This window comes from Austrofundulus limnaeus, unplaced genomic scaffold (assembly GCF_001266775.1).
Source record: "Austrofundulus limnaeus strain Quisiro unplaced genomic scaffold, Austrofundulus_limnaeus-1.0 Scaffold770, whole genome shotgun sequence".
Lineage (NCBI taxonomy): Eukaryota > Metazoa > Chordata > Actinopteri > Cyprinodontiformes > Rivulidae > Austrofundulus > Austrofundulus limnaeus.
The window spans coordinates 65,622-78,486 of record NW_013953172.1 but is presented as its reverse complement, the minus strand read 5'-3'; the positions used below and the strand labels follow the sequence as shown (position 1 = coordinate 78,486).

Genomic DNA, 12,865 nt, shown 5'->3' with positions numbered 1-12,865 from the left:
CATTCTGCTCTGTGTACTTTCAGAATATCACCAACTTTTATAATTTCAGCACATTATACTTACAAATGGGGTCTCTGGCAAAGACAGGGTCTGTTGGGGGGCTAGCGAGACCAGGCCCAGCAGAATTGATGGCAGAAACTCTGAATGAATACTGTGATCCTTCAATTAATCCGCTCACTATAAACGATTCACCAAATCCCATGGGACGGATGGGGTCTCGGGTAACACGGGCCCAGCGTTTGCCAGTGGTTTCTTTGCGCTCCAGCCAGTAACCAGTGATTGGGGTGCCGCCGTCATCCTCAGGCTCCTCCCAGTTGATGGTCATGGAGTCCATGGTGATGTTAGTTACTGTGGGCTTCTCACACTGACCGGGGACAGCTGGACACACAGAGGACCCACATTTAGATTCTGATCATGGAACTGAATCATTAATGGTTCAGTTCTGTCATCAGTTTGTATTGCCCTCCTTCAGTTCTTTCAAACATAGWAAAAATAAAGTAATTAGCTAACAGTTTGACTAACAGTACTTCACTGTGGGATGTAGTTATGGATCGAGTACTGGTACAAATAATAGAGACTAAAAAAATTTTAAACCATCACTTTATTTCACCCAGCCTGTAATGGGCGGCTGTGGAACTGGAAGGTCACCGGTTCGATCCCCTGTCCAGCCATCTCAGTTGTTGTGTCCTTGGGCAAGATACTTCATCCACCTTGCCTACTGATGGTGGTCAGAGGGTCCGGTGGTGTCGGTGCATGGCAGCCCTACCTCTGCCAGTGTGCCCCAGGGCAGCTGTGGCTGTAGCCTACCATCATCAGTGCATGAATGGGTGAATGTTTGAAGTGTAAAGGGCCTTGGGGTTCATGTGGACTTAAGGCACTGCATAGGTTCAAGTCATTCACCATTTACAAACTTGATTCCTGTCTGTCACTGCTGAAGGCAGCTGCTTGGACTTTGAAATCACAGTTAGAAGGTTGAACTCACTGTAAAGGTTTCGGGCGACCTCAGGCTCACTGTCCAGTGGCTCCCCAACACCATACTTGTTCTGTGCCATGATGCGGAACACATATTCATGTCCCTCCATGAGATTTTCTACCGTCCAGATCCGGTCTTTGGGCTCACTCGTGACAGGCACCCAAGTCTTTCTGTTGGCCACTCGCCTCCAGATGACGTAGTTTGTAATATTAGAGCCACCATCATCTTTTGGTGGCAGCCAGGAAAGTGTGATCTTCTCAGCTCCAATCTCCTCAAACTTAATAGGAGCAGAGGGAGGACCAGGACGACCTGCAAAGACCAAGATAAGTTGTCAAATTAGAGGTTCCTGTTGTGAGATGCATGTTTGGTGTGTTTGTTCCTACCGAGCACGTTGAGCCTCATCTCCTTGGAGGCCTTGCCAAAAGTGTTGGAGGCCACCAGCGTGTACAGACCCGTGTCTGGGCGTTTGCCTTGCTGGATGAGCAGCGTGCAGCTGTCATCTGACACGATCTTGTTGATGTGCTCATCATACTGAACCTTCTCCTTGTTGTCAGCCTTGTGTGGTGGAGCTTTGTACCAGGTGAGTGTGGGGAACGGACAGCCACGGACCTTGGCTACAATGCTGATGTCCGAACCCTGCTCCACCTCCATGAACTCCCCGAGCTCGATGGATGGAGCACCTGCAAGCAAAAAGAATAAAATAGGAGACTGTGACTTACTTTAAAAATAAATATTAATTGATTTTCCAAACTTTAAAATTCCTTTTCAATGCAGACATTTKGTTGAACAAACAGGGAAAAGATAATATTGTGATTTATTCTCTGATGATTTCCAGGCAGCAAGTATTTGTAAGCCCCACTTGCAGGTCCACTTGGGTTTGTTAATCTACCATGTTGTACTTGTATAGTACACACAATGGGCCTCATGCAAGAACAAGTTCGTATTCTTATCCTAAATTTCTCTTACTTTTGTTCTATGAAGGGTTCATACCAACATGCCACGTCAGATTCCACAAACTCTTCTACCTTCAGGAAAAGTGTGTAAATGAGCTGTGTAAACTGATGAATGTGTGTCAGGTGCTCATACACAAGGAGAGATGTGCATAATTACTACCCTAAAAACATCATATAAAGATATACGTTTCCTGCCCCACATACCAGGAAATGTCCATTCATAAATGRCATCGCAAAGTAAAGAAGAACTTTACGAGTTCAGAGATTGAAGTCCTGCTCTCAGAGATCCAGAAAAAAATGTCATTTTTAGCAGCRTCAGACCTGCTAAAGCAGAGGAATGAAATGACAACTGCTGTGTAAAAAAGGTGTAAACTGTTACAAAACTGTGTAACTGTGTTACATAGTTTTCATTTATTCAGAAGAAGAGCAGTCACGCACCGCTACCCCCCTCCACCCCCACCCCCTCACAACCATCACAAGTGTCAGATGCGGTTCTGAAAAAAAGCATTTTAATCTGTCTCCAAACTTCAATTAATGCATAATGTAGTTGGTTTTTAGTTTGAGATCTTCATATTATTATYGTAGTGTTATACAACAGCATTAACAGCCAATTTAATTTAATCTAACCAATTTATGTCGTTAGTTACATTTAAAATCTAATTCCAGTTCAAACAGAATAACCTATTGTCAACATAATTATGGAGTGTGATTTATTTTCAACTCAAAATATCTTCAAACTACTGAAATATAATGTTATTAATAAGAAAAATTCATCTGGATAACAGCAGACTGACTGCAGGTAAAATATACGACAGGTCTGGACCACTCSTGAATTTTGTTCGTATCTGAAAAAATTCTTACAATAAGAGAAACTTGGTGAATGATAATTCCTCCTAAATCACACGTACGCACAACTTAAGAACAAATCTGCTCGTACAAACAGTTCTTGCATGAGGCCCAATGAATTAGAAAATAAGACCTCGGTGGGTTTTGTGTAGGTTTTCCTACACCCTTTCACTACCCAACATTGTTGTGTATGACATTAATACTGTGGAACGTGTGGACAGTTTCTGAACAAACACTGAATCCTTTCATTCTCATAATGTTTGCTCACTGTGTGCTACTCTGCTGAGTTCTGTTCTTACAGGTCTGGTCCTGAAGCAGGATGGGTCCAGCAGTGGTAGATGGTCGACTGGGGCCAGCCTCATTGTATGCTATCACTCTGAACTCGTACTCATTTCCTTCAATCAGGTCCTCCACCTTGAAGGTTGTGGTGTCTACATCTCTTCTGTTACATCTGCAAGACATGAGCCAGGTCACATCCAACTCACCACACAACCAAACAGCTAAACCTGCTAAAGAAAACAAATCATAAAAGTTTTTTCCTCTAAAGTTCAGATTTATTTCTGTGATGACCATGATTGATATATTCCTGTAAAGGCTCTGGTGTGACATGAAAGCAGCCAGACTGATGTGAAATAAACAGCTAATGCAGAATTGAGCCAGGTGTTATCGGRACAGAACCTGCTTCTGCCTTCATGGAAATAACCTCACCTCCTCCAGGACTCCTTCTGACCGCTGGAGTCCCAGCAGAGCAGATCCACGCTGTAGTGGGTAACAGGTGACCCTCCATCATTCCTTGGAGCCTTCCAGGTCAAAGTCAAGGTGCCCTTCCTGATGTTCTGAATCTTCAGCCTTGTTGGAGGATCTGGAGGATCTACAGATGCAAAAAATGGTAAATGTCACACAGTTATTATCTGGACTTCTTAGRACACAAAGGGCTCCATTTATCAGGACCACAGATGACCAGGACTAAATACCAGGACTAAAAACAACCAGTACTAAATACCAGCACTAAATACCAAGACTGTTGTGATGCAGCRCAGGAATGAACCCAAATCCAGATAGAGACAAGGAGCTTCAAATAAAACTAATTTAGTAAAGAAAACAAAAAGCTGACGTGGCAGCAAAACAACAAAAAACTAAGCGACACGGGGAAAACAACAAGGAACATCCAAACAGTTGGTGAGAACCAAGCAATGAACCAGCGAGGTAGTGGAGGACTGAACCAGATTATATACCAACAGAGGAAATATAAAGGAGATAATCATCTGCAGATGAAGATTCAAAACAAACAGAAGCTGTCTGAGTTTGTAGATAACTTCTTAAATTAATAAAATCCTGATTCCTGAAAAACTCWAACACATAAATGTTCTTATTGAAAATGAAGAAGTTTGTATTGTTTCCATATAAACYAGTAAACGGTAGCAGTAAAGCAGGTGACTAAAGAGAATGACATACGGATGGGATCTTTGGCTTTGGTCCCTTCAGTGGTCTCAACAAACGGTCCAAACCCAAAGAGGTTCTCTGCTCGAACACGGAACAGGTACTCTTGACCATTGATCAAGTCTGGAACCACCACAGACTGAGTGGCACAGGCTGGGTTCACCTGGAAGAACAAGATCAGGGTTGAACTTTGCCCTCAAAGGTCAACAGTATTCTGTTTTCTGATGAGGGGCAGCACAGAAGGGTCTGTACCTTTGTCCAGGCTTTGCCACCCACTGTCTTCTCCTCAATGAAGTAGCTCTTCACCCTCTGTCCTCCATCATTCTCCGGAGGTTTCCAGGTGAGTCTGCAGGTTCCCCTGGTCACGTCACTTACTTTCAGGTCCCTAGGTGGTCCAGGCAGATCTGCAGACCAACAAAAGGAAAGATCAGTACACTCAAAAGACTCAACTCATGTTTCCTTCCTTGATTTTAAAAACAGTGTATGAGGCTCCCCATACCRAGCACGGTGACCCGGACTTTGACCACTTTGTGTCCAGCTGGGCTCTCAGCGTTGATGATGTATCGACCGCTGTGGCTCATTTTGCATTCGGGGATTACCACCACTGATGTGGTGTCAGTGGAGTGGATCTGAAATAAAACAGGAGGCAAAGGTCAAAACACAAACAGATTCAAATTACAAGGTTTAATCTGAACTGATCTGATGTCATCTGAGCTTTCAAACAATCTGAGTGCATGTACTTGTGTGTGCAGACATCAACATCTGTATTTTACATATATATTTATTTTTAGGATTATCTCCTCTCCTCTCCTCTCCTGATGATAAACTGTAGAAATACTTGACTGGGCACCAGTCAGTCCTAAATGAACCTCTGACCTCTGAGTCAATGGGCAGCGTATGAAGGTCATTCTTCTTCTCGGTCTCAGCAGTTCCATCCACAAAGGTCCAGGTGACTTTGGGAATGGGTCGTCCTGTGATGGTTGCAGGAATCCTGATGGTGGTTCCTGCTCTGCAGGTCAGCAGGTCGTTAACGTTCACATCCAGAGTAACGGTGGGTTCGACTGGAGAACAGAAACATTTCTACTGTTTACAGTACTAAACACATTTACAGAAACGTTGAGTTGTATGGTGGGAACCAATGAAAAGCTGACTGAAGTCCACATATCTGGCTAAGATGAAGAGGTGTGAGGTGATAAGCAGGTCTGAATSTGAGGGTGCTTCTTACTCAGGATGTCCTGAACCAAGATGTCAGCTGTCCTAGCAGGTTCTGAGTTTCCTGCATCATTCACGGCATAGATCCTGAACTTGCACTTCTTGCCCTCCTTCAGGTCAGGGACAGTGATTTCAGTAGATGGGTGGAGCTTATCGGCTGGGTTTACTCTCCTCCAATCAGGAAAGCCTTCCTCATGGACCTCAATGATATAACCTTTGACTGGGCTTCCTCCATCTCTGTCCGGAGGGCTCCAGGTGAGTGTGATGCTGCTCTTGGTCTTGTCCTTAACCTCAGGGCTACCAGGTGGGCTGGGGGGGTCTGAAAAACAAAAACAGGAGACATTGAAATCTGTTCAAAGTTAAATAATTACCTTTTATGTCGTGGAAAGTCTTTGGTGCCATGTTCACTACTGTTCCATGTTGTCACAGACTAAAAGTTAAACACACCTGGTTTCATCAGTTTTTATTGTTTSTTTTGAAATGCAGGAACCTGTTTCAGCTGAGAAACACTTACTGCATGGATCCACAGCGAAGCGGCACTCAGTGGGCTCACTTGGTGGTCCGACTCCTGCAGCATTGCTGGCTGAGACCCTGAACTGGTACTGTGTTCCTTCTATGAGCCTCAGCACTGTGTACTGCAGACCCTTTACTGCCGGCTTGGTGACTGGGGCTCGGTTAACCCGACCCCAGTACACGGCACCGCGTTCCCTCTTTTCCAGCCAGTAACCCTGGATGATGGAGCCGCCGTTGTCCAGAGGGGGGTCCCAGGTCACAGTCATGGTGGTTGATGTGGCAGCTATGATTTTAGGGTTACGTGGAGGTCCTGGGAGGCCAAATGGATCTTGGAGCTGGACTTTCTCTGAATCGCAGCCGTCACTAACACCATACTTGTTTACAGCTTTGATCCTGAACTGGTAGGCTCCATTTAAGTCCAGTTTGTGGACCTGAAGAACCAGAACACAACATTTGGACAAGTTACTTTCTTAGAATTTAGATATTTCAAAGAAAGCATTGTCACTTTTTAAAATATGAATAAATATTTTGGKGTTGTTATTTAAACTTTTTTAAAGACATTTACAAACAGTGCTTTCATGGATTCATATTTATACCAAAGTGTCACAAAATTTTGTCCAAAAGAACAGTTTTTACAGACGAGATAAAACATTTATTCATTCCTTTGGATAAATAGCTTTTATTTTTGTTTATTTTATATGGGAYAAAACTGTCAAATGGTAAAATGTTTTAGCTAAGTAGTAAAATTAATAAATTAATTCAGAATGTACTTAAAGTGCTAGTTTGTCTTTACTTTATTTAAAGCCGATTGTTAAATAAAAACCTGACCTGTGTTCCATAGAGCTGCTGTATAGAACAGATGAATATTCGATTGAAAATGGAACTGACCCCATATCTCCTGTCAATCAGGTTGATGGTCAGGACATCAAAGTCTGATTTCTTCTTGCTGGCGTCTCGACGCTCCACAATGTAGTTGGAGATCTCACTTCCTCCGTTGTCCTCCGGGGCGTCCCATGTCAAGTAGCACGAGTCTGCTTTGATGTCTGATACAACAATATTCCTCGGAGGTAGAGGACGGTCTGAAATTTCAGAACTGGATTGCTCAGTATGCATGTGGATCTAACTGTGAAAGAACTGAATGAGAAGGTGGTGCAGGAGGATCTGGTTCTTACCGAGGATCTCAACTTTAATGACATGCTGAGCTGTGCCGTAACAGTTTTCAGCTACCAGCTTGTAGCTCCCTTTGTCCTGTCTGATGGTTTCTGGGAAAGCTATCTTTGTCCTCAGGGTGGTCCGGTTCACCTGAAGACAAAGAATGTACATGTGGATATCGTATCAGACCTAACACACCACAGGTTTCACAGTTTCTAGATATTAAAATAGTTCTCTTATAGCAGCCACACTGACCAATCACATCTTTCTTAAGCTTTTTTAATGGTTCAAACCCTGAATCAGATTTATGTCTCACCTCCTCTGTCTCCATTGTCATCTTGTCATCTTCAGGCTTCTCAATCACAGTGTTGTCTTTCATCCACTGGATAGTTGGCAGAGGAAGTCCAGTCACTTCTGCTGGGATGTCAATGGCTGCTCCTTTCTTCACGATGATTGCATTGCTCTTGAAGTATTTCAAGATTGTGATAACCGGAGAAACTGTGGCCAGACAACACAAATGTTTGACTCTTTAATAAAATCAGTCTGACTGTGATCAATCTTCAGTACCGTTTGTACATACGTTCATCGTCCTGGATCGTAGCCGTGATTGGTTTGGATGGTTCTCCATCCCCAATTTCATTCACAGCCTTGACACGGAACTGGTACTCTTGCTTCTCAGAAAGGCTCTCAACTGTTCCACAGCACTCTGTAAAGAGCTTACGATTGGCCACTTCAAACTCAGTGCTGTCGGACCTCATCTTCTCCACGTAGTACCCTGTGATGGGGCTGCCTCCATCAGAGCGAGGAGGCAACCAGGTCAGAGTGATGGTGCTCTTGCTTCGGTCAGTGTAGCGCAGTTTCTCAGGGGCAGATGGTGTTCCTGCAACATTGTGGAAGATGTCAGCTCATACTTCTTCAAATACCAGGAAATGTATTCTCCAGATTGTATGTTAGTGCRTTTACCTTTAGGATCCTCAGCCAAAATGGGTCCCAGGTCTGAAGGAGCTCCTTCACCATACTTGTTCCTGGCAACGACCCTGAAGACATACTCCTCACCACTCAGCAAGTCATGAACATCACACTTACAGGACGCTGTCTCGATGGGCTGACGGAAAAGCTTCTTGTTGGTATCCTTCCTCAGCACCTCATAACCGATGATGTCACTGCCTCCATTGTCCACAGGATCTGACCAGGTCAGGACAATGTTCTTCTTTGTTACCAAGACAGTCTTCAGGTCAACCACAGGTCCAGGAACATCTGTGGAAGAGAGGTTTGAGTTAGATAAATCTCTTCTGTGTTTCTACTAAAACTTTGGTTTATCTGGTTTCCAGGATCTCAACAAACATAAAACAGCATTTTAAAACTGTAATCATGACCGTTTAAAAATAAAAGAATCTGATTAGTTTTCTCCTGGGTTCACATACAGTTTGTCCCTGACCATGTTAGTGCTGGTAACACTGACCCATAACGTCCACTCTGGTCTCTGCAGTCTTGGTGCCGATGCTATTGGTACCGGTGATTTGGTACTTTCCGTGGTCTGATCTCACTGCCTTCTTGATGAACAAAGTGCTCATCTTCCCCTCGGTCTCCACAATCATCCTCTCTTTGTCGATTTCAGCCTCATCCTTGGCCCATTTGATCTCGGGCTGGGGTCGACCGGTCACCACAGCAGGAAGCTTCAGAGGATCGCCGGCTTTGATCATCACACCATTCTTCACAGAGATGTCAAAGTCCACAGCAGGAGACTCTGAGGGACACGGACAGTGGGACATGTTTCTGACAGGTGTCACCTCCTACAACTGTAGCTGAACTTATAAACTCTAAAATCTAAAGTCATTCAGAGTGCAGGTAGTAAGTCCATGAAAACTTTAGATGGATTTTTGGTTTTCAAAACAAAACAATTCAACAATCTTATACATTTCCTTCTTATGTTTAAAATTTAAGAGCAAAGCTTTGTTCTCATTGTCAGTGTAATCAGTCTCTCATTACCTTCAGGTTCTTTGACCGTGACAGGTTGAGTAACACCTGGAGCTCCGGGGCCAGCATCGTTGACTGCAACAACCTGGAAATAATAGTCTGTTCCTTCTGTGAGGCCTGTTGCTGTGTAGGTCAGCTCCTTACACCTGAACTCAGTGCAGCGGCTCCACTTCTTATCTCCGGTCAATGCCTGTGAAACCCCAGTTCAGGATTTAGGATTTATGTCCCTGCACATGTTTCAGTTATGACAAGTCCTACTGAACTCATTTTGTACCTTCTCAACATGGTATCCCAGAATATCCCCACCACCATTGTACAATGGGGGCTTCCAGGCCAAGATAACAGAATCCTTTCCAGTGTCCACAATCCATGGAGAGGGAGGGCCAGGAGGAACTGTGTCAACAGAAAAAGTACATGTTATATATTATTGTGTAAACGTTCTGAACTGAAAGTCTGAAAAAAGAACATTAAACAACCAAAGACACTCTTCAAAAAGTTAGATTCTGTTTGTGGACTAACGGGTGATGAATCCTCCTCCAACCTGTCATGAWGTCATCCATTAAGGTCTAAAATCTTTTCAGTCATTAAGTCTGAATTTCATTCATCTCAATAAAAGGAGACAAACAGTTTGATCAGACTTTAGAAGTTAACTAATAAAAACAGAGTGCGYCTCCAGAGTCTCAGCTCTTTGAAGTTGTTTTACTTCAGTATTTTAATGAAAACTTACGGATAGCATCCATGGCTACGATGCGGTCAGTGGGATCACTGAAGGGCCCGGGGCCAGCCAGGTTCTCTGCACACACTCTAAAGATGTAGGTCAGTCCCTCCATCAGTCCTGTGACCGTCACATCAAGGGAGTTGAGGAGGACCCGGTTGACTCGGCTCCAGTGCTTGCTRTTTACTTCCTTCCTCTCAATCCAGTAGCCCAGGATTGGGCTGCCGTTATCCTTTGGCTCATGCCAGGAGATGTGGGCAGAGCTTGCTGTCACCTCATGCACTCTGGGGGTGTTGGGAGCATCAGGAGGATCTGAGGGAGAATGAGAAATACAAAAATGATTTAAAWATTGATGAAAAGTGGCGTGCAGTGACCCTTATATGTGCTCTCTTCACTTTCATGCTTTTACTTACTGAACTGGTTCTTGGCAACAACTGGCTCAGAGATGCATGGTGGACCGCAGCCATACTTGTTTTCAGCACTGACTTTGAAGATGTACTCCTTCTCTTCAATCAGCTTGGTGACAGGGAAGCTGGTGCCTTTCAGAGTGGAGGTGACGGTGATCCAGCCAATCTCATCGTTCTTGTTGTCCTTCTTCTCCAGGATGTAGTTGAGGATCTCACTGCCACCATCATCCTCAGGAGGCTCCCAGTTACAGATGACCGAGGTGTTTCTGATGTCATCGAAGGTGAAGTTGATTGGACGGCCAGGTTTGTCTGCAGGGCATGGCAGTTAGGTCAATGTGTTTTTGTTTTTTTATAAATTTCATTAACTCAATAATATGAATATTTCATAGTTTATGAAAAAGAGCAGAAAGAAGTATAAACTTGTAATATTTTCTCCCTATTCACATAAACACACTCTGTGTGTCTCTGTCCAAATATGGAGGGAGGAGGAACAGTGTTTCYTCGTTGCTCAAGCTCTGTTCACGGCTTACTTGTAGCATCCATGTTGTGTTAGCGTTAGCAAACACTGAAGGACTCATATTTATWATGATGCTTAGCAATGGTGGCTCATGAAGTCCAAAAAGACGCATGTTTCCTGGTGTTTTTTGGGATCGAGGCCGGTCTGTATTCACACCAGAACTGAATCACACCAGAGTTCATTTGGAAGCAGACCGAGACCACCTCCAAAAGTGGGTCTTGGTCCGATTGTTTTGTCCACTCCAGGGTCCAYTTGAGTGTATTCACAGATGCATAAAAGATCAGCCCAGTGGGGGGGAACAAACTCTGGTCCATTTAAAGTGGACCAAATGTGTCAGGTGAGAATAAACCGAAGATTTATTTGCTTTCTCTTTTTACAAACCTGTTTTGAGTGTTGTTTGGTAAAACAACCTTCAGAGAATAACAACATGAAACTACAGTATATAATTCTACTCATAAAGACCTAACAGAACCCTGTGGAGAAAGTGTGTGACAGACTTCTTACCCATGACGTTGACAAAACAGGAGGCTGAAGCAGCACCATGCATGTTCTCCACCTTGATGGTGAAGGTCCCGTGGTCAGCTCTGACAGCATCACGGATCATCAGAGCCGACTGGCCTTTTGTGGTCTTATCTAGACCAAGACGCTCACGCATGGGGGTCACAAACTCCTCCTCTGGTTCTGGAACCTGCACCAAACAAAGATAAAAAATATGTAGAGGAACAAGAAACCATTGAGTCCCTCTGATGTCTCTTTACTGGAACACACCAGGGCTTTGGTCTTCTTCTTCTTCTTGACCACAGGGATTATCTTTTTYGTGGGCTCTTTGGTGACATCCTCTTCATTTCTCAGCCAGGTGACTTTGGGATATGGAGAGCCAGAAATGTAGGCATCGATGCGGATCTCCCCGCCCTTTACAATGCAGAGACCTGACTGCACACGAGCATGCAGGGTGACCTTTGGTTTTTCTGGGAATCAAGGGACATAAATATAAGACCCAATATAAAAACACTGTMATTTATTGAAAACAAATTTATAGTTTGACATACCAACTGGGTCTGCAGCCTTTATGAGTGGGGTGCTGCGGGATGGCTCACTGAGTCCAGCAGCATTCTCAGCACGGACCCTGAACTGATACTCCATCTCTTCCTGCAGACCTGTCACCACGTAGGAAAAACCGGGAACCAGGCTTGGAGTGACTTTCTCGTAGCGGTCACCATCCTTCTCAATCTTCTCYACGATGTAACCCTGAATGGGGCAGCCACCATCATAGTCTGGAGCCTTCCAAGTGACTGTGATGGAYTTAGATGTGGGGTCCTGAGCCTCAACCTGGATGGGTGGGTCTGGTTTCTCTGTGTGATAAACAACACCACCACACAGTAAACATCTGAGTGTTTGAACCATGATGCTGTCATAGGAACACCTTGTTGTGTACACAAGATTAGCTGGTGCACTCATAACCCCTCTGTGGATCTTGTAGTAACAGAACTGATCCCAGCAGGCTCCCCTTAAAGAACTTTTAATAAAAAGACCCTCATGAACACTCAGACCTAAGCTCCATTCAGACTTCACTTCAATAACAAACTGAAAGTCTTCATTCTTTGATGTTTAGTGGAAACAGAACTTACGTTTGATTTCCTCTGTGATGACTGGGTTCCGTAGCTCTAGATATTCTCCTGCTCCAACCTTGTTGACAGCCTTCACTCTGAAATAGTACTCGCAGTTGATGTAAAGATCTTTGACGTTGAAGGTCAGAACATTCTCTCCTGACATGATGGGCATGTATGTTTTCTTGGACGCCTCACGGCGTTCCAGAGTATAGCTGACAATTGGCGTGCCACCATCATCTTCTGGGGCTTCCCAGCTTATTTGACAGGAGTTCTTAGTGACATCACTGGAGGTGATGTCTTTACACTGACCAGGGAGTCCTGTAGGATGATAGTACCATGCACCAGACAATCAGTCCTGCTGCACTTGTTCATGTAGTRACAAACATTTTATGAGGAACTGTGATGAACAAACCTTTAAACTTATTTCCAGAAATACCACAATTCTATTTTTATTGGTCTAAACTAGTTACACTGGAACATTGGGCCTCATGCAAGAACCGTTCGTGTGCACAGATTTGTTCTTAAGTTGTGCGTACGAGTGATTTAGGAG

The 12,865-nt window shown here is 44.1% G+C and overlaps 1 protein-coding gene across 1 annotated transcript in view; it reads right to left on the bottom strand.

Annotated features, from left to right (window-relative positions):
* The window catches only part of ttn.1 (titin, tandem duplicate 1), a 136,491-nt gene that overhangs the window by 62,667 nt on the left and 60,959 nt on the right, over nt 1-12,865 (bottom strand). Inside the window, exons 111-135 of the mRNA XM_014028495.1 lie at nt 12,334-12,633; nt 11,755-12,057; nt 11,474-11,673; nt 11,210-11,393; nt 10,195-10,497; nt 9,794-10,093; nt 9,341-9,459; nt 9,079-9,256; nt 8,552-8,836; nt 8,053-8,346; nt 7,670-7,969; nt 7,406-7,587; nt 7,110-7,239; nt 6,826-7,016; nt 5,939-6,368; nt 5,438-5,743; nt 5,089-5,273; nt 4,712-4,841; nt 4,465-4,616; nt 4,228-4,375; nt 3,481-3,643; nt 3,072-3,223; nt 1,357-1,653; nt 983-1,282; nt 64-378 (exon numbers count right to left, since the gene is read on the bottom strand). Of these exons, the coding sequence (XP_013883949.1) occupies nt 64-378; nt 983-1,282; nt 1,357-1,653; nt 3,072-3,223; nt 3,481-3,643; nt 4,228-4,375; nt 4,465-4,616; nt 4,712-4,841; nt 5,089-5,273; nt 5,438-5,743; nt 5,939-6,368; nt 6,826-7,016; nt 7,110-7,239; nt 7,406-7,587; nt 7,670-7,969; nt 8,053-8,346; nt 8,552-8,836; nt 9,079-9,256; nt 9,341-9,459; nt 9,794-10,093; nt 10,195-10,497; nt 11,210-11,393; nt 11,474-11,673; nt 11,755-12,057; nt 12,334-12,633 (5,847 nt within the window). The remainder of the gene's footprint in view (nt 1-63; nt 379-982; nt 1,283-1,356; nt 1,654-3,071; nt 3,224-3,480; nt 3,644-4,227; nt 4,376-4,464; nt 4,617-4,711; nt 4,842-5,088; nt 5,274-5,437; nt 5,744-5,938; nt 6,369-6,825; nt 7,017-7,109; nt 7,240-7,405; nt 7,588-7,669; nt 7,970-8,052; nt 8,347-8,551; nt 8,837-9,078; nt 9,257-9,340; nt 9,460-9,793; nt 10,094-10,194; nt 10,498-11,209; nt 11,394-11,473; nt 11,674-11,754; nt 12,058-12,333; nt 12,634-12,865) is intronic.